Here is a 19,083-nt window from a genome sequence, read left to right as displayed (position 1 = left end):
TGGCCGGGTCCTGCGCTTCCAACAAGCTCCCAGGAAATGCCAAGACCGCTGGTCCCTGACCTGGCTTAGCTCAGCAAGGCCCAATGGCTCTCGGCCCAATATGTGACGCAGAAGTAGCTCTCCCCACCCCAGTCTGGGAAGGAGGTGCGGGAGGAAGCTCAGGAAAAGAAAGGTACTGTTTCCGATCATGCAGGAAATAGGTATTGAGCACAGGCCTGCAGGGATGTGGGGAGCCAGGTGTGCTGATACATGCCTACACCCCCAACCCTGGGGAGGATCAGAAGGGATGTGTGGCCATCCCCTGCCACACAACATGTTTGAGGCCAACCCAGCCTGTGTGAGGCTCTGTTAAAACAAAAAACAAAACAAAACAAAAAAAACAAACAACAACAACAAAAACAAAACACTGTGGAGGCTGTTTCTCCCAATGGAAAATCATGGCTGAATATAGGGAGGAAAGGACCCGGAACCAGGATATCGGAAGACAGGAGGCAAGAGCTACCTCAATACCACACAAGAGCTACCTCAATACCACACAAGAGCTACCTCAATACCACAGTGCATGGATACTGACATCATTTGGAAGACAGGCAGAACAGTTCTGTTAATACCTTTTTTTCCCCCCACTAGAGACTGAATTTGGGCCTTCACGTGCTAGGCAAGGATGCTATCACTGAGCTATGCCCTCAACTTTTTTTTTTTTTAATATACTTCAGGGACAGATCTCACTAAGTAGCCCAAGCTGGCCTTGAACTTACTCTATAGCCCAGGCAGGCTTTGAGTTTGTCACCTGCCTGCTTCAGCGCTCCTACATAGGAGTGCTGCAATTTTACAGGCAGGATAATTGAGGTTCAGGGAGATGTGAAAGGCCGAAAGTTAAGATGTAGCTGCCTCTTACCTGAGCCGAAGCTGAGCCCTGATTCTCCTCAAGATGTCCCAAGGTCCTCACAGCATCCCGGCCCAGATCGCAGCCAGATCCTGCTGGGCTGCCTCGCCAGCTCACTTTCACCCTTCCCCACCCCCAGGGAACCTGGTGGGACCTGCTTCAGCTGTGTGGTGCTAGCAACACCTCCTAATTTAGCATCCCTGCACTTGTGACTGAAGTAGCTATGCAAATGAGCCCATTCAGGCTCTGGGGCTGGAGAGAACGCTCCTAGAACCTAAGAAAACCAGGCTGGTGGTCAGGCCACGCTCATGTGCACCCGTGCATCAGTGGCCTCCATCTCAGAAATATCAGCCTTTCCAGAGAGGCCGCTTTCTCTTGCTACCTGCCAGATCCTGTATTCAAACTCCTTCTCTGTCTAGAAGCCCTCAAAGATGGGCTATGGCTCCCCCAGAGTCCGCAAACCCCTGAGGATAGTGGCCTCTCACAAATATGACCAAATCTCAGTTTTGCTACTTGCAAGGTGGATAGCAATTTTCAAGTTGCCTTATATCCCTGGTTCTCCGTTGGTCTCTTTGTAAAGGGATGAGAGTATTAGTTTGGAGGGCTGAGGAGACTCAAACATGCCAGCAAACAATCACAGAGCTGAACCCAGCATTAAGGAGATGATTGGTGCCCCTCCCCCACGAGACTCTAAGTCTTCCTCCCATGCCAGGCAGCCCCGGGGAGGGAGGCTGGGGAGGTGGGGGGGGGAGTAGTCCTCAGTGGCTTGAGGCAGCAATCTGCTTGAAGGAAACAGTTGCTTAAAGGGAGGTAGGTGTCTGCTGATGTTTCAGAGGCAAGTGCCCCTAGCACTGTTCTCAGGACAGTGGCATAACACATCCTCATCTGTGCACAGGGCTTGCTGTGCCTCCTGGCCCTGCCACAACCACTTCCCCAAGATCAGCTTGTCAATTTCAGGTGTTGGCATGCTTGTGAAGGAACTCCTCCAGCCACATTGTCCACTCCAACCACAGCACACACACACACACACACACACACACACACACACACACACACACACACACACTTACTTTCACTCCCCATCCACACAGCCTACTCTCTGCCACCAAGCAACAGGAAGTAGCATGGTGTCAAATCACACAGTTGTTTTCATGTGCATTCCTCCCCACAATTCCATAAAGTATATATAAGTTGATAGAGATGGAAACTGAGGCTGTGAGAAATGGCCGAGAAGTGGCAGGCTAGGAGACACTCAGATGTACACTGAGCACTACTTCCTTTCCCAGACCTTGTTCACCCAGGCACTGGTCCTTGCAGCAGCAGCCCTGAAGAGTCAGGCTTAAGGAATCCCACTTGCCTTGCCACAGAGGATATAGGTCCAAAGGTCCATGCGGGCAGATGGCACTAGGCCTAGAATTCATGTCTCCTGGCATCCAGACCCACAGCAATCGCTGCGCCCGGCGTATCTGGGAAATCACCTTCTCCTAGTCTCTCCCCAGTTCACAGGGCATCCCTGTCCCTGATTGTCACTGGAGTTTCCCTTGAACTTCGCATCTTTTCTTTTCATTAGGGCTGTGGATCGAGGACAGACGCCCCCATCACGCCGTAACAAAGCCTGCTCCCTGAGTGTGTGCTCTCACTTACACCCTGTACAAAGCCCTAGAGCTATGAGGTCCTTCAGGGGAGGGGGGGGGAGCTCAGTGCCAGCTTGACCGTGCGGCCTCCGTGGGTCTTCCACCCAAGTAAGCGGTTATCACCTGTGGTTTGGTCTTAGTGGAATTAGTGGGCGTTCCCAGCCTGCCTGCTGGTTGAGAGGGAGCCAGGGCCTGGAGCGGTCCACAGCTCCAACAGGAAGCAGACAGCAAGGCACAGCTCCCTAAGGGAAGGGGCTTTCTCCCAGCAGCAGCTCCTCTGCCAAGCACTTCCCAGCCATCCCTCCCCTCAAGCCCAGCTTCTTTGGTCCTGCCGGTCTCTGCTCCATTCACAGCTCAGCAGCCAGGCGTCTGCTTCCTCTAGTCCCTCAGCACTGGACCATCAAGCCACGCAGGCCAGGGATCAGCCAGAGCTATTCTCCCTTCTGGTTCCTAAGCTCTTTGCCATAGGTCTTGGAATGATGCCCATTCTGTAAACTTGGGCATTGACTCCCCCAAAAGGTCACCCACCAGTAAGTGCTGAAGTCAAGGCTCAAGTCAGTCAAGGCCTTTCCCTTGTCCGGTCAGTCATTCAGTAGTTGCTGTGTTGTGCCTTAGCTTTGTTGGAGTGCTGAGCCTCCGTTTCCATGTGTGAGGATGAGGATGTGTAATACAATCCGGATAAAATGTTCTACCAAAGCTCTTAAATAAAACAACCCTTGAAAGGTGTTTGACACAAGACCCGGCAATCCCAGGTCTCAAGAATCACTCTGTTACCGTGTTTTCGTGAGTCACTGCGTACAAAGGACGGGAGGGCTCTCAGCTGTGTACTGTGCATATAGATGGAAGTGCTAGCCAGCCGTCACACACCACCAGTGGCTCTAAGGCCAGTGCATCCCAGAGGGCGTGGTAAGAGGGAGCAAGGGGAGCTTGGGAAGCTCTCTGGAAAAGGGGCCATCTGAGCAATGCCCAGAGTTCACGGATGGGTGGGAAGGAACCAGAGGGATAAAATGGTGGGTACAGATGCTGGCCGCCATGACTGCTGACCTGACTTCAACCTTGGAACCTGCACGGTGGAAGGAGAGAACCCAATCTCACAAATTCTCCTCTGGTTTCCACGGCCATGCCATGACATGCCCCCAAATATAATAAATAAATAAGGTTTAATGAAGGGGTAGGTGTGAGATGTTCACACTTGCATATGCATAAGTTATAGATGATCTGGAGGTCAAATCCCCCCCCCCCTTTTTTTAACTCCTGCAGCTCCACAGCTTGGATAAGAAGTAGCTCACTGTTGTGAGTTGTTCTGCAATAAACATGGATATGCAAATATCCCCACTACACTCGACTGGAGTCTTCTGGGTAAATGACCCAGGAGTAGTATAGCTAGGTCGTATTGTAGTTCTATTTTTAGTTTTTAAAGGCACCTCCACACTGATTTCCATAGTGGCTGGGCTAGTTTGTATTCCCAGGAACAGAGTATAAGGGCCCCCATTTGTTGCTATTTGTTTTCTTCTCCTCAGCGCCATACAGACTGGGATGACATGGGATCTCAGTGTGGCTTTAATGGCCAGTAACCTCCAACAGTTTCTTTCCTACTGTTCACAATTGCTAAGTTATGGAATCAATGCGGGAGTTAACAGAGGGATGGATAAAGAAGATGTGACATACATGTGAACAGACATGGGTTGATTTTTTTTTCCATAAAGAAAAATGAAATTACACCATTTTCAGAAAAATGGGCACATATGGAGATAATTACATTAAATGAATTAAGTCACTCTCAGAAAAACAAGCCACATGTTTTTTCTCATTAGTGGTTCTTAGATTTTTATGGACACAAAATCATATATGTACAGACTGCATAAAAGTAGCAACAAAATGTGTAGGAGAACAATGGGAAGTAATGGGAGAGACGAGGAGCCAGGGATGGGAACGCAGTGAGGGATGGGAGAAGATGCTCAAAGTACATTATACGCTTGCAGGAAGATGGCTTTATATAGCCCAGTTTAAGAAATAATTTCTAAAAAGCTATATCAATGTAAAAACAGTAAACAATACAAAATGAGGGGGTGGAGAGAGGGTTCAGCAGTTAAACCCCTCTGGCAGAGGACCCAGTTTCCATCCTTGGTATCCACACAGTGGCTCACAGCCTTCTGTAACTCTCTAGTTCCAGGGGATCCAATGCCCTCTTCTGGCCTCGGTGGGCACCAGGCACACACATGGTACACATACATACAAGCAGCAAACACACACACACACACACACACACACACACATATATATAAAAACCTTTAAATGGTAAAATTTTAAAAATGACTGCCTGCGGGGCAAGGAAAGTCAGCAGGGAGCACAGGTGAGACAGCCTGGGAGTGGCCTGGCCTGTATTGATGGGGCCCAGGCTACTCTGGCATCCTGGCAGCATGCCAGCTGGCACTTGTCAGTATCCTCGCTAGACTACTGGTCTGTGCCCTTGAGGACTGATGATGTCAGAAAACACTTGATGACTTGATAAGGAAACGACGTCCCCACAATAGGGAGAAGGGTAAAGAGTTGGTAGGCTCAAACAGAGCGCCTTGGCTGGATGCTCTCTCATCTAAACCCCGGAGAAAAAGGAACTGAAGCCCGGGGTGGGCTCAGAAGTGAGCAAGTGGACTTCAGAAAGATCTGGATGCTTAGGGTGTTGTTCTCTGATTTGCACAACTGCTGAAGGTAATGCAGGGGTCCCATGTCTCCACATTCCTCAATCCCAGACAGTCATCAGTCCTTGAGGCTCACACAGATGCCCTGTAAGCCATCTGTGTGATGTCACCAGGAAGCTCTCTATCACAGCCCATCACATGGGGGTGGCTGTTTGTGTATCCTCTGCTGGAGACAGAACGCTGCTGGCAGGTGTCTATTGAACATGGTGAGTCCCCAAACACAGTGAATGGTTTCCGGCCCAGACACAATTCACAGAGCTGCCAAGCCACAGGGGAACCCTTGCTTCACTCCCTGGAAGGCTAGCTCCCCACAGGAGGACAAAGCTCTGGGGAGGGTGGTGCCTGCCCGAAGGACTGTTCACATTCTAGAAGCAGAAGGTGTCACCACACTTGGCTTCATACACAGGTGGGATTGAGCTGAGACCCCAGGGGCCAGGGTCCTCATACTCCTGTTTGCAGAGGAGGGCACCTGGAGACCTCGATTCTCTGCACCCTGCCTCTGCATTCTTAGGTAAGCAGATAAGCATGGATTGTCTGTCTGTCTGTCTGTCCAGCTTCCTCCTGCCTTGGCTGCTCACTCCCCAATAAGCTTTTCCTTCCTGGTCTCCTGAGGATGAGCTTTCTCTCCCTCCTACACTCTGCAGACAAGAATTAAAATCACCTAGTAAGTGCCAGCCAGGTATGTTCCAGTGAGCAGGACAGTGGGATGACCCACACCCTGCCGTGCAGGCAGCTCTTTCTGACACTCACCCAAGCCCAGGGAGGGTCACAGTAGTAACATCAAGTGCTCAGTGAAAAGCAAGCAAGCTCTGGCCTGGCATGGCGGTGCACACATATAATCCCAGCACACGGGAGGCTGAGGCAGGAAGATTAAGGAGACCCTGTCTCAAAGTATTGAAGGAAAAGGAAGGGAAGAAGGAAAGAAGAAAGAAAGAAAGAAAGAAAGAAAGAAAGAAAGAAAGAAAGAAAGAAAGAAAGGGATGGGGTGGGGGGGAAAACCGACCTCTGGCATGTCAGCGATAGTAAGAGCCCTGTTGCTGGGTGCGTACCAGGCACCAGCCTCTTAACAGAAGCCCTAGAAAGGAAGCCCTGGGAACCTGCTTTACAGAAGAGGAAATGGAAGGTAGAAGCTTTAACCACCTCAGCCATCTCTGAGCGTCTGAAGTTGGCTTTTCACATAGGTCTATCTGCCCAAGGAGACCGCTCTCTACCCTTGGTGCCGCTAGTGCATCTCCGTAAAACAGGGGAGGAAGATGCCGCTGAGAGGGTCATTGAAAACATGTCTGTAATCTCAGCTGTTGGGAAGTGGAGACAGGCGGGTCGGGCACTGAAGGTTGTTCTTAGTTTCAGATCAGCCTGGATACCTGAGATGTAGGCTCTTAAAAGGGTGGGTGGGTGGAGGGAGGGGAAGCAGGGGTAGAGAGCTGTCATGGCCTTTCCTTCTTCTGTGTCCATGGTCCCAGGCCTGCAGGGGTAGGGGGTGGAGAGGGGGAAGGGGGAGGGGTGTGTGTCTCAGAGCCCTTGGCTCTGTGAGGATAGAAAGGAAGAAGCTGAGAAGCAGCTCCTACCTTGCTGTGGCCTCTCCCTTGCTCCCCCAAAGCAGAAAGCTGAGGAAGGGAAACCAGCTGTGTTTGAGAGCAGGCCGGACCCAAAACAATGCTGCCAGTCACCCTGCAAAGCCTGCTTAGCTCCAGGGGGGAGGGGGTGGGTAGATCTCTTCAGTGCAGATGGCCCATGCAGCAGGCCAGGGTGAGTGGGACACAGTGAGCCCTTGGCAGTCAGGACTCCGACGTGCTACCTTCTTTGCCCCTGGTGAAGGGTTTTCTGCTTACTAACTGGCCATCTTCTGCTACATTAGCTGCCACTTGGCCACTCAGTGCCCCACAGCAGCTGTGAAAGGACTGTAGTGGTTGGGGTGACAACACATCCCTAAACACAGGGTACAGGCCAGCAACTCAGGAGAGAGAAGTGAGTCTCTGCAGACACCCTGTCCAGGACAGGATCCTCTAGGGTAGGGACACATTTGGGACAGGAAATAGTACCTAGGAAGCCACTGAGACCATTCTGAGTGAAGCCTGCCAACAGGCAGGTCCCCCTACTCTGCAGTCTCCTGGGCTCTTTGGGAAGGCCAAAGCCATGTGTGACTATTGTCATCCCTCAGGTCTTAGCCTAAGGAAGCCAATGGCTTCCTAAAAGTGGGGTGGGAAGAAGGCAGGTGAAGGGGCTGGAGGTGCCCCGGAAGCTGGTTGGGAGTGGAAGGATCCTATCCCTAAGGCAACTCGGGGCGAGGGAGTGAATGAAGCAAGCCCTTGAGAATCAATGCCCCCCCCCTCGTTTTCCTCCTCATTTCTATCAACAGCACTGCCACCCTCTAGGGGGTTGGCACCAGTACCCACAAACTAAAGGGTGGCTTCCTTTAAATGTCTTCCGGTGGTTGTTAGGTGCCTAACAACTAGTGTCAGACCCTACCGTGCCCATGGCCTTCCAGTTCTATCCAACTTCATGGCCTCCTCCCCTTTGAAAATGTAGTTTGAATTATGTCATTCCCAGCTCAAATCACCCAGAGGCTTCATTAGGCACTTAAAATAAAATCCAAGCTCTTGACCGTGAACCAACCTCTAACCCTGATAAGATACACATCTTATCATGAATCTGGTACTTCTGAGCTGCTGACGGATGACCTCTCTGCCTCCTCCTCGCCTGTGCTTGTGTAGACGAACATGGCTGACGTTAAACTCAGGACAGCAAAGCTGAGAGAATGTCAAAAATCATCCTGGGGAGTCTTTCATGCTGCCCCCCAAGAGATGATAGACTTTTGGATTCTAGTCACCTCCCATTTCCTAGAAAATTAAGTGTTTCACATTTGCTGCTCTCTCTAACACTTCCTCCTGCATCCCTGCTCTTGACTGATTTCCTGGCTTGCCACTTCATGAGAAAAAAGTCTGCAATGAACCACTCAAGGGCCTTCAGCCTCCTGCTCAAGGCAGGCTCTTCAATACTGCCCTAGCTCCAGCCCTTGCGACACAAGGACATGGCTCCTCCCTCAGTAGATCACTCACTGCTGGACCACTTCAGCCAGCACAGCCACCACTGACCTCCTCCATCTCCAGAAGCAACACAAAGCAAAGCACCCCGTTGTCACATCTGACTTGCTGTCCCCATGACTTTACTTTTCTTCGCAACAAAATCCCTCAGATAGCAAGGTCTGTACCAGCAGCCTCCGCTCCACTCCTTTTCTCTGGGAGACTTCTGCAGTCAGTCTCTCTATCCACCCCCTCTGCTGGCATCGCTCTTGTCCCTGTTGCCCATGCTGAGCTAGCCATGTCCAGTAGTGATTCTCGGGCCTCCCTCTCACATCACTCAGCAGCATTTGGGAGCAACTGATCTCCCGCTTCTCTTTGGTATGCTTTCTACGCCTGGCTTCCAGGACACCCCCGCCCCCCTACACACACTTTTGGCTCTGTGGTCTCTTCTTCCATATAGCCTCTCCTTGATCTCCTTACTGATGTGTCTACTTCCCCCAACTGCTCAGCGCTCAGACACACCACATCCATTTGCTTAAGACTCAACTCCCATTGCTTCTAAAACCTGACTCACCTGAAGCTTTGTCTATCTCAGATGATGCCAACTCCACCGTCCCAGTTGCTTAGGATGAGGAGTGCCTGTGTTGACTCCTCCCCTTCACGTTAAATCTCTAGCTAAATACACAAACACAAGATTTAAATTATGTAGGGTGTTAAAAGGTAAAATGTGCTGAAGAAACAACCAAGGATGAGTAAGGTTGGGGTGGCTAGGGTGGACCTGGTGAGAAAGGGTTACAAGGTAGACCAGATGGCTTCTTTGGACAAAGCTCTAGAGGTGAGGGGACATTCCACACAGATATCAGGAAGACATGCCATGCAAGGGAGACAACCAGAACAAAGTCCTGGGGGTAGGAATGTACTTGAAGAATTCAGGCACCACAGGGAAGCCTATGTATTGTGGCGATAAAAGGGAGAGTGGGGAAGGTAGGGAGTCATGAAATCCATATACAGATCAACTGGCTCTTTCTTACTCTATCCAGAACCTCAACAGATCATAATACATTGATAATGTGGAATTCTAACAGGAGCAAGGGAGGAACTGACGAGTTCACACTGAAGCAGAGATGAAGGTCAGCCATCTTTCTGGGATTCAGAAGCCAGACACAAAAAGGTACGCACTGCTTGTTTGTGTTTATAGATGCTTAAGAGCAAGCAAGATACACCTAGGGGACAAAAGTCAGAGGAGTGGTTATTTTGGGGAGGGTACTGACTGGGAGAAGTTCAGGGACCCTTGTAAGGGTGCCTGGAACACTCTAAATGTCTACCTGAGCGATGACTAAGAATGTACATATGACAAAAGCTGAGCTGCTACTTGCCACATACGCACTTACTGGATGAAACTCCTACTTCGGTACATCTAAGCGTGCACAGATAGACTCAACCACCTGCCCTCACTGTTCAGAACCAAGCTTCTTTTGTTCCGCACCCCTGAGCCAATGTGAGAGCTCCTGACCAGTCTCTAGTTTGCACCCTGGCCCAGACGCATGAGTTCAGCCCAGGAGTCTGAGGGACCAGATGTTGTCTCCTTCTTCTCTGCTCCCAGGTGGAAAATGGCTCCAAGCTCCCTCAGAATAAAAGTCTTCTAGAGGCGGCTAGGCACTGGTCAGCCTGCACTCCTTACCTTCCCCACTCCCCTTTTATCCCCACATCTCAATACACAGGCTTGCCTGCGGTGCCTAAATGCTTCAAGTACATTCTTACCCCCAGGCCTTTGTTCTGGTTGTTTCCCTTGCATGGTGTGTCTTCCTGATATCTGTGTGGCATATCCCCTCCCCTCTAGAGCTTTGCTCAAAGAAGCCATCTGGTCTACCTTGTAACCCTTTCTCCTCAGGCTCAGCCTACCCACCCCAAGCTTACTTACCCTGTTGGTTCCTTCAGTACATTTTACCTAGATTTGACTAGATCTGTGGTTCTCAACCTGTTGGGTGTTGAACGACCCTTTCACAGGGGTCACCTAAGACCATCAGAAATATCAGATATTTACATTAAGAGCCATAACATTAGCAAGATTACCGTTATGAAGTTGCATTGAAAATAGTTTTATGGTTGAGGGTCATTATAACATGAGGAACTATATTAAAGGGGCACAGCATTAGCACTAGATTAGACCTATCTATGTGAGGGTCCTGGATAGGGACAAGTGGGAATGACCAGTCACCCTTCTTTCTCAAAAGTCAGGGAGGTTCTGAGAGCAAACGACAGGAAGATAGTCCCAAGAAGTATCTCTCCACCTGACCTGGACCGAAGAGAGTGACTGTGCAATAGGGACCAGTTGCCATGGCACTCAAGCACTGACACCCGCTGGGCATCAGTCTCCTGCCATCCCTACTCCCAACATAGGCTGGGAATGTCTCCACGGCAAGCTTGGTCTGCAGGAAGCCACAATTTCAGCAGTGACTGAGTGTTCCCAAGCAGTATGGACCAGGCTGCACATCCCTCTGTGTCTGGAGCCCAGTCAAGTGCCTGGCACTGTCCCCCAACCCCATCTCTGTGATCCTGCTTGGTGAAGACCCACCATGAAAAAGGTTACCCCAATCTATTCGTTGGGGGTCAAGGAGTGTCTTATCTAGCTGTCCCATCTACTTGTCTACAGTCAGGCCAGTGATTCCAGTGGGGGACGGGGGACACTCACCCCTGCCACCTCTTCCTCCCCCATTCCCACCGCCTTTGTTCTAAAGCAAGCAGCAACATCTCCTGGGCTCTAGTTAGGAAGCCCAAGTTAAAGGAGTGATTCCCAGTCCAGGAGCTGTGTGCATCCCTTTCCTCTCAGCTCTGTTCCTTGTGTCTATGCCCTCCTGCCTAACAGGGCCAACCAAGAAATACTACATACACACCAAGCCCTTCATTCTGGAGACCGCTCTCCTCGATAAAAGGCAAAGAAACAAAATGGCCAGGCCTTAGGAAATCAAGAATGGACGCTAAAGGCTAGCTCACAAGGCCGTGCAGTCCTGCCCCACTAGCTCAGAAGAGCAAATGAAGATTATAAGATGTCTCCTGGGATGTTGCAGAGTGGGTGAAATGTAAAAGTGGAGGAAGGATGAAAGAGGTTGGGAAATATTTAGCCTCATAGGAAAATACTTCCAGACAGAGGCAAGCTATTACTCAGAGGACCAGTCCAGGGTTCTAGACTTTGGTGAGTCCCTTGAAACAATGTGAGTCGATGAAGTGGCTTTGTCTGTTTGTTTAATATTTTTTTATTTCCTTATAGTTATTAGTCATTCATTTGTTCATTCATTATCTCCTCTACCGTGTGTGTGTGTGTGTGTGTGTGTGTGGTACCTGTGTGGAGGTCAGAGAACAAATCAACTTTCAGGATCCCATTCTTTCCTTCTACTATGTACACCTCAGAGTTGAATTTAGGTTATCAGGCTTGTCAGCTTATCAGCTGAACCATCTCTCCAACCCCTGAAGTGGTTTTTGTAACAACAACAATCATCATAATAATAGTAGTAGTAATAGTACTCAAAGTAGCCACCTATTTAAGGATAGATAAATAAGATGTGCTACACAGACTTTAATTTATCCCAAAGATGTCACAGCACGCCTACTCCATGCCAGACATGGACGATACCTGAGTTTAGTGTAAGCAGAGCATCCTGGAGCAGAGCACCTAACAAAGTGAACCTGGCTGGCAGAAGCAGGCTGGTGGTGGGGGAGGGGGAGTGGAGTGCCTGAGGAAAGGCTATTTTAGCCGAAACTTAAAAGATGAATAATAATGCAATCTTATACTGTCATAAAAAGCTCTCACAAAAGAATTTTAGTTGCTATGTGGAAATGTTTGCAATGTGATGTTAAGTGGAAAAAGATAGGATTTAAAACCATATATAGGTGTCTATATGCCATATGCAAAAATAATGCAGCTAAATATATACACATGTGTGTGGAAAAAACAATTTCTGGAACACCAAAATGTTAACAGTTGTCCTCTGTAGGTGGAAGAAGCACTGGGGGATTCGTCTGTCTTTCTTTGCCTCATTTATTCTTATACGTTCCTCGCAATCAGCACGGTGCTTTGATGCTCTCAAATAAATGTTGAATGTCTGGGTGCAGCCCCTAGATGGATAGGCTTCTCCACAAGGCGCCTCAGTACAAGTAGCCCCACAGGCACACGAAGGCTTTTGGGAAGGCATCCCAGTGCAGGGGGAAAAAGGGTGCTTTCACCCCTGCAATGAACTCAGACAGCCCTGCAAGGAAATCCTTGTGTCTTGGTGCAGCTGCACCTGGCATAATCACCTCCAAGCTGCCCCAGCACAAACACAAAGCCACTTCCCTCACGTCCCGCAGCCTGCCACTCATCCACCGACCCAACACACTGGAGCTACATCTTCTTTTCCACACTGAAAAAGGGTCTGATCTGGGAAGAGCACAGAGTTTCCTGCCCAGTGACCCCCGAGCAAGGCCCGGCTTCCCTGGCCCTTGGTTTCCTCTCCATGGCTTCCTCTGGCTGCTTTTTATTTTATTTTATTTTATTTTATTTTATTTTTTGCCTCATGAGCTCTAGCCTATGACTAACGCATCCTTAGACAGAGCAGCTGGAGACACCCTGCTTTTGGAAGCAGATGGAGACCCAAAGCAACTGTCCTGGGACACAGAGGTCACAGATGGCTGCTGGGGTGTTGATAATATGTGAATCATTTTAGTTGTCAAGTAAATGGATAAACAAGGCCCAGACCTGATTTGGGGGGAGGAGGGGCTGCTAAATCAATGGCCAAAAGCAAACACATCTTAATCTACCAGATTTCCTTTCCTCTCCAAGCTCTACCCAGCATACCTTGCCTCCCAGACACGCCTCCAGCTGTGGGCAGGGGCTGGTCTTCCAGGGACTCACTGCCCACTTCAGTGAAAAGGAGGGGGAGGTGCTGAGTCTGAGCCAAGCCAGTGCACAGACACGGGACAAAGCACCCGGTGACAGCTTTGAGGAAGCCAGGGCCTACATCCTACAAGACAAATGCTTAGGTCCAAAGCATGAGCCCTGGCCTTACAGGTTAAAGCATCCGTTAGTGGGGCCTGGATCCCATTGCTGAAAGGCGGCTCATCTGGGAGAATCATTGAACCTTTCAGGCCTCTGACCTCAGTTTAATCTGAAGACACGATAGGACAACGCCACAGTAACCTCCACCACTGAAAGGCTACAAATGGGTCAATGGGATAAAACACACACAGAACAAAACATGGCTACCACATGATCAATCACCAGGAGTGGAAAAAAAAACCAACACAAAACCTCTTGGGGTTCCCCTCAGGAACCAGGAGGAGGAAGAACCACAGAGGGTTAGAGCCAAAAGGAACCTCGCTGACCTTGAATGCAGCCGTGTTTATGGCAGAGAGAAACATTTGGGATGGTGGGGGGGGGGGTTGGGTAGCTTCCAAGGCTTTAAGGTTCGAACACAGGTCTATGCCCCAAGCCCCTGCCAATGTTCACTTCACTGCAACCCGCCTGGCCAAGGACAACCTTCTCACAGACACCAAATTATTACAGAGTGCCCAGAGAGCCCTGGGTGAGGAGGTGGGGAGATAAATAACGAAGAGTCCCTGAAACTAGGAGTCAGGAGAGTAGTTTCTCAATTACAAGCATGGGCGGGTGCTGTGCTACACATAAAAGACTACAATTTATTTATTTATATTTATTTTTATTTATTTTTGTTTTTATTTTTATTTTTTTTATTTTTTGAGACAGGGTTTCTCTGTGTGGCTTTGGCTGTCCTGGACTCACTCACTTTATAGACCAGGCTGGCCTTGAACTCACAGCGATCCACCTGCCTCTGCCTCCCGAGTGCTGGGATTAAAGGCATGTGCCACCACCGCCCGGCTAAGACTACAAATTATTGACCATCAACTACCTCAGCTTCAAAAATAATGTAGATGGGTCACACTATGTGAAAGCGAACCCCTTTTCTCTCTCAGCTTTCTGCCAAGTGGAAGGAAGGAAATAAAGCCTGTGGTTGACTGGCCAGCCTAATCCTTGACTATGAAGGTCTGCCTGACTCCTATGTTCAGATGGCCAGACACAGCTCACCAACACTTAGTGGTGTTATTCTCAGGGCCAAGAGCCACATCAACCTTTGCCTAGCATATCGTGGCAGGAAGCCCGGTGCCTGAGGGCTCAAAAGCCTGGCATCTCACTGACTCCAGCTGCCCAGAAGGATCTAGAGCATTTGTACCCTTCTGCAGGAACCTGGGCAGTGACAGAGCTGGATCTAGAGTGATCAACAGCTTGGCCAAGAAACCTAGTTTAGGAGCTAGGCTTTAACCTGAGACCCTTCTTCATGGGCGAGGTTAGGGGGCCGGGAAGAACACTTCTGAGCCAGCGGTGGGGACAGCTGTGGGCAAAGCTCTGAAGCCGAATGGGAGAAAGATCTAGTCCACAGCAAGAAGGATAAAAGTTAGACCCTCCAAACAGCCTGCTTGAGACTCCCCTATGTCCCCCATCCCCCCCCCACATGGAAATCCAGTCATTTCTATCAACATTTACAGAGTGCCAAGAACTATACATTGCTGCTGGGCATTCTGGGTAATTCTCAGAGACAGACAAGCTGTGGTCACTGCCCAGGTGATTGCCTTTGAGGAACTGGCAGTTTGCCGGGGAAGGAAAACATGTACAGATATAACTTAACAGTTCTTTGACACCTTCTTGGACTGTGGTGTGTGTGTGTGTGTGTGTGTGTGTGTGTGTGTCCATTTAAGAGCATACATGTTTGGGCTGGGGAAGCAGCTTGTCTGTTCAGCCCCAATTTAAGCCAATCTATTAATCATGACGCTAACCTTCTCATTTACGGCCTGCATGCAATATGTCAGCATACTAACTGCTATATATTCTTCCAGGAATCCCCCGGGCAGTGATACTATTATTTCTGTCCCCTTTTATAGATGAAGAAATTAAAGTTTCAAATGGTTACATAGGTGACACTCTCAAGGTGACACAGCTAGGCATTTGTAAAAAGCCTTCAAGCCCAGGCCTGCATTACATTCGGCTTGTTTCCCACCTCTGAGGACTATTCACCACCACCACCACTTTCAAAGCAACAGCAGCTGCCTCTGGGAGGAATAAGCCTGTAACGGCCACCTCCATTCCCCAGGCCCACAGGGTAAGGAGGGCACACTCTGAAACCTGTGACCTCTGCAGCATCAGGACAGGGCCTTTAACTTGCCTTGGCACCCACTCAGCAGGCAGACTTTCTTGAGCAGCCTTCCTCCGTCTGCCCATCGGCGTGCATTCCTAATGTGGCCGCACTGTTGTAATGGTCGAGCACTGAGGCCCAGCCCATCTAATGGACTCAGACTAGCTTGACTGATGCAGGCCAGCAGCAACCAGGATTTAATGGCAGCATGGAAGGCCCTGGGAGCTGAGCTTATGTGGCCTCCGGGTGTGTTTCCTTCTCCTCTGAGCAGCAGCAGCCTGCACCCAGCCTTCCCTAGTGGCTGCGAGGGAGGGTTCATTGGGAGTGGGAGCGAGAGGCTGACAACTGGGGGGTTCTAGTCACGGGGATCAGAGGGAGGGCATGGCTGAGTCAGGCTCGCCACACCTGGCTCTGGAAAGCGCTCCAAACCTGCTTCTTCTCTTCCAGTTCTTGCTCCACCTCCCTCACTGGACACAAGGAACGTGTGACATGAAAAGAGGCTGGGAAAAGTTAAACGTGCATGAATGTGACCAAAGGGAGTACTCTGGGTGCCGGGGCCTGCCCAGGCAAGCTGCCAAGTGAGACCAGAGGCCCCATGTCCCAGATAGGGAAGCTAGGAAGCTGCACAGAACGGCAGGTGCTAGAGATGGCTAACGCTCACCATTAGAAACCCTACTGATGACAAGAATTCAAAGACGGGGGAAACACACTCAAAAGAGTGTCCTAGCAGAGCTGGTTCCTGGCAGTATGCCCAGGCACTTGCTGGCACTTGGTGACCCAGGCACTGACTGGTGCCAAGATTATGGCTTGGTAGGCCAGAGCAGAGAGCCACAAGGTAAATGGACCCCCCACGATGAGGACGGCCACCATTAAGCTTCCCAAGCTGAGGTGCCTAGAAACGACAAAAGCACCCCTGAAGGCAGCAGCCAGAACAGGAAGGGCAGCCACCAGCATTCTCCCTGCCTGCAAAAGAGATCCCGTCAGTGGGAGCTGGGCAGAGGCAACTACCCTCTGGGCTCAGCAGGACAGCCTAGAGGGTGGAGCTGGCTGGTACAGAAGCCTTTGCAGAACAAGTGAGCTGAAGAGTGTTTTCCGGAAGCCAGCCTGGTCTGGCCCAAGAGGCAGCAGCACACTTGGCACTTGTGTGCCACCCTCAACATGTCCTCAACTCTCCCCCGGAGCTCTTCTCCCCTCCTCCCCGGGACTTGAGGGAACCGAGAGCATTCCCAACCCTATACTGGCTGTCCCTTGTCTTTACTGGCCCCTCCAAATGCTTACGTGCCACTCCAGGCCCTACCTCACCTGCTGCCTCAGGGCTCTCCCATGGCAGAGGTTCCAGTACTGTTAGGGGCACTGTCAGGATGGTAATTCTCCAGGTACCCAGCCCCCCTCCCCCACCTCTCCACCTGCAGCTGGGCTTAGCGTCCCCACACAGCCCAGGAAGGCAAGGTGGGCTGGGATCCAACGGCCAGAGGGAATGCCTGGCTGCTTGCACTTTTATCTACTCTACCTTATCCCTAAGCAACCCAACAGAGGGTTTCACAGAGTGTCTTGGGCTGCCATGAACTTACCGGAGAGGGATCTTGACTCGGAGGTATCGATCCACAGCAATAGCAAGCAGAGCCAGGATGGAGCTCTGGGTGAGGATGAGGACAGGACAGGCCACCATGAGGCAGGTGTGGAAGTAGGTCTGTGGCCCAATGTTGATAAGGATAGCCAGTGGGATGACCAGGGCGCCAACCGCCACATCAGCTACCGCCAGTGACACGATGAAACAGAAGGTGGCATCGCGAAGCGCCTGGTTCACCTTCACAGCCCAAATCACCAGCACGTTTCCGGGCACAGAGACCAAGGCAATGAGCACCTCAATGCCAATGTAGGCAGCCTGGAAGGCCGAGATGTAGGGCGGCATGGTGGGCAGGAGCTGGGCACATCAGCAGACAGGCGCCCTGGGGCACGAGGCCAGCACCTGTGTGGTCAGGAAGCCTGCGACGGGGATGCCAGCCTGGGAAGGAGGGGAACATAGGCAGCCCTGCGAAGATGTGCCCCAGTTAGCAGACGCAGTGCCTTCCCAGGCTGGCCAGGCTGGCTCACTATCTGCTTAACCTCTGTCCCCTCCCCCTTGTCCTCAGAGGTTCCATTCAGCAACTTAAAATAGCAGCACTCACTCCACCACTGGCTTTTGTATCAGGTGTGAGGTGGCTCCCAGTACACTCACTCCACAAGGATCCCCTATGCATCCACAATGCCCACAGGTGTCCGCCGACCCGGAAACCGGGAGCTCACCATCCTGCCTGCCAACCAGTAGGGGGTCCCAAAGGCGTTGCCCTAAGTTCCCCGGGTGGCTTTCCGGAGCCGCGCCGGGCTGGGCTGGGCTCTGGGCACCGCGCGCGCATCGGCTCATCTTCTCCCGGCTCCCGCCGCTGCGCTCCCAGCCCGGCCTTTCAAGCAATCACATGGTGCGACAGAGGCTCAGCCCCGGACGCTTTTAAAGAGGCACTGCCCCTGTTTCATACCTGGGACTGGATGGCAGGCGTGAATCTGAGGGACTAAACCCAGAACCAGGCGGGTCCACGGGCTACCACTCCTCGCGTGCGCGCAAGCCTACCCTGCGCCCACCCACCTAGGACTCCGCTGGTGCTCGACTCTTAACAGTCTCTTGGTCCCACTCCAGCTCTGCCCAGAATCCTTGCCCATCGACTGCCCCAAGGGGGGCATTCTAGTCGTTCCACCCACCCCTCTCCTGCACACTCATGGTGCACGAACTGAGGCACAGACTTACCCAAGGTCACACCAAAGCTGGCAGAGCTCCTGGCCACTTGAACTGTCTAGCCAAGTAGCCCCAAACCTCAAAGCCTTGGGCAGTCGCTCCCTCAGAAGATGCCAGGAGACCCCAGGGCTAGGTCCAGGGGATGGTAACCTGCGGAGACTCCACTCTGGCGCCGGCGCCTTCGTCGCCCCCGGCGCGGGAGCTGAGTGACAATCGGGCTCCGCACACCGGGAGGGGGAGGGGGCGGGGGCGGCGGCGGCACCCGCGGGCCCCTCCCTTGTCGCCCTCCGTCTCCTCCCCCACCCCCTCCTCTAAACAAAGGAAGTGACTCTGTGTGAGAAAAGCTGGGAAAACGTGAGCTTCTCGAATGGTGTGATGTATGAATCCAGCCTCGGGACAGTACCCGAGGTGCCGCCTCCCGTGTCCCCTCCCTCCCTCCCTCCCTCCCTTCTCAATGCGGCAGGCTGGCAGCCCGAGCTCTGATCACCTGCGGGACTCAAGAAGGCCACTCTCTGCTCTCCCACAACCACAAACGTGTTAGCTTCTCGGGGCCCCTCCCCTAATCCCAAAACCTACTCTCTTCAGGAAACCAGTCCCCACACTGTCAGCAACGCACAGGCTTCTAGCACACACGTTACTTTGCAAGCAGTATCCTGAGTCATATCCCTTTCTCATCCATGTTTCAGAATGCTTTTCAGGCTCTTGGCAATTTCCATTTTGCAGATGGGGATGATGAGGCACGGAGAAATGGCCCAGCTTCTCAAGACCACCACTGTCAGTGTCACACTACTATGCTCCTTTCTTTCCTCCTCCTCCTCCTCTTCCTCCTCCTCCTCCTCTTCCTCCTCCTCCTCCTCCTCCTTTCTAATCCAGCACCTAAGACCAAACAGTAT

The 19,083-nt window shown here is 51.4% G+C and overlaps 1 protein-coding gene across 6 annotated transcripts in view; it reads right to left on the bottom strand.

Moving 5' to 3' along the window:
• ADORA1 (adenosine A1 receptor) overlaps positions 1-18,487 on the bottom strand; it is a 34,358-nt gene extending 15,871 nt beyond the window's left edge. The window contains exons 1-2 of one of the 6 annotated variants that reach the window (XM_084789555.1): positions 18,203-18,337; positions 16,992-17,425 (exon numbers count right to left, since the gene is read on the bottom strand). In XM_084789555.1, coding sequence (XP_084645681.1) covers positions 16,992-17,332 — 341 coding nt within the window. In that variant the 5' untranslated portion in view covers positions 17,333-17,425; positions 18,203-18,337. Of the gene's footprint in view, positions 1-16,991; positions 17,914-17,936; positions 18,168-18,202 lie in introns of those variants that run through there. The other 5 variants (XM_084789552.1, XM_084789553.1, XM_084789554.1 and 2 more) reach the window with 5 other exon arrangements.
• Positions 18,488-19,083: the final 596 nt, after the last annotated feature.

Source organism: Acomys minous (genome assembly GCF_964271855.1).
Source record: "Acomys minous genome assembly, chromosome: 1".
Classification (NCBI taxonomy): Eukaryota; Metazoa; Chordata; class Mammalia; order Rodentia; family Muridae; genus Acomys; species Acomys minous.
The sequence above is the reverse complement of the archived record's forward strand: the minus strand, read 5'-3'. Positions and strand labels throughout refer to the sequence as shown.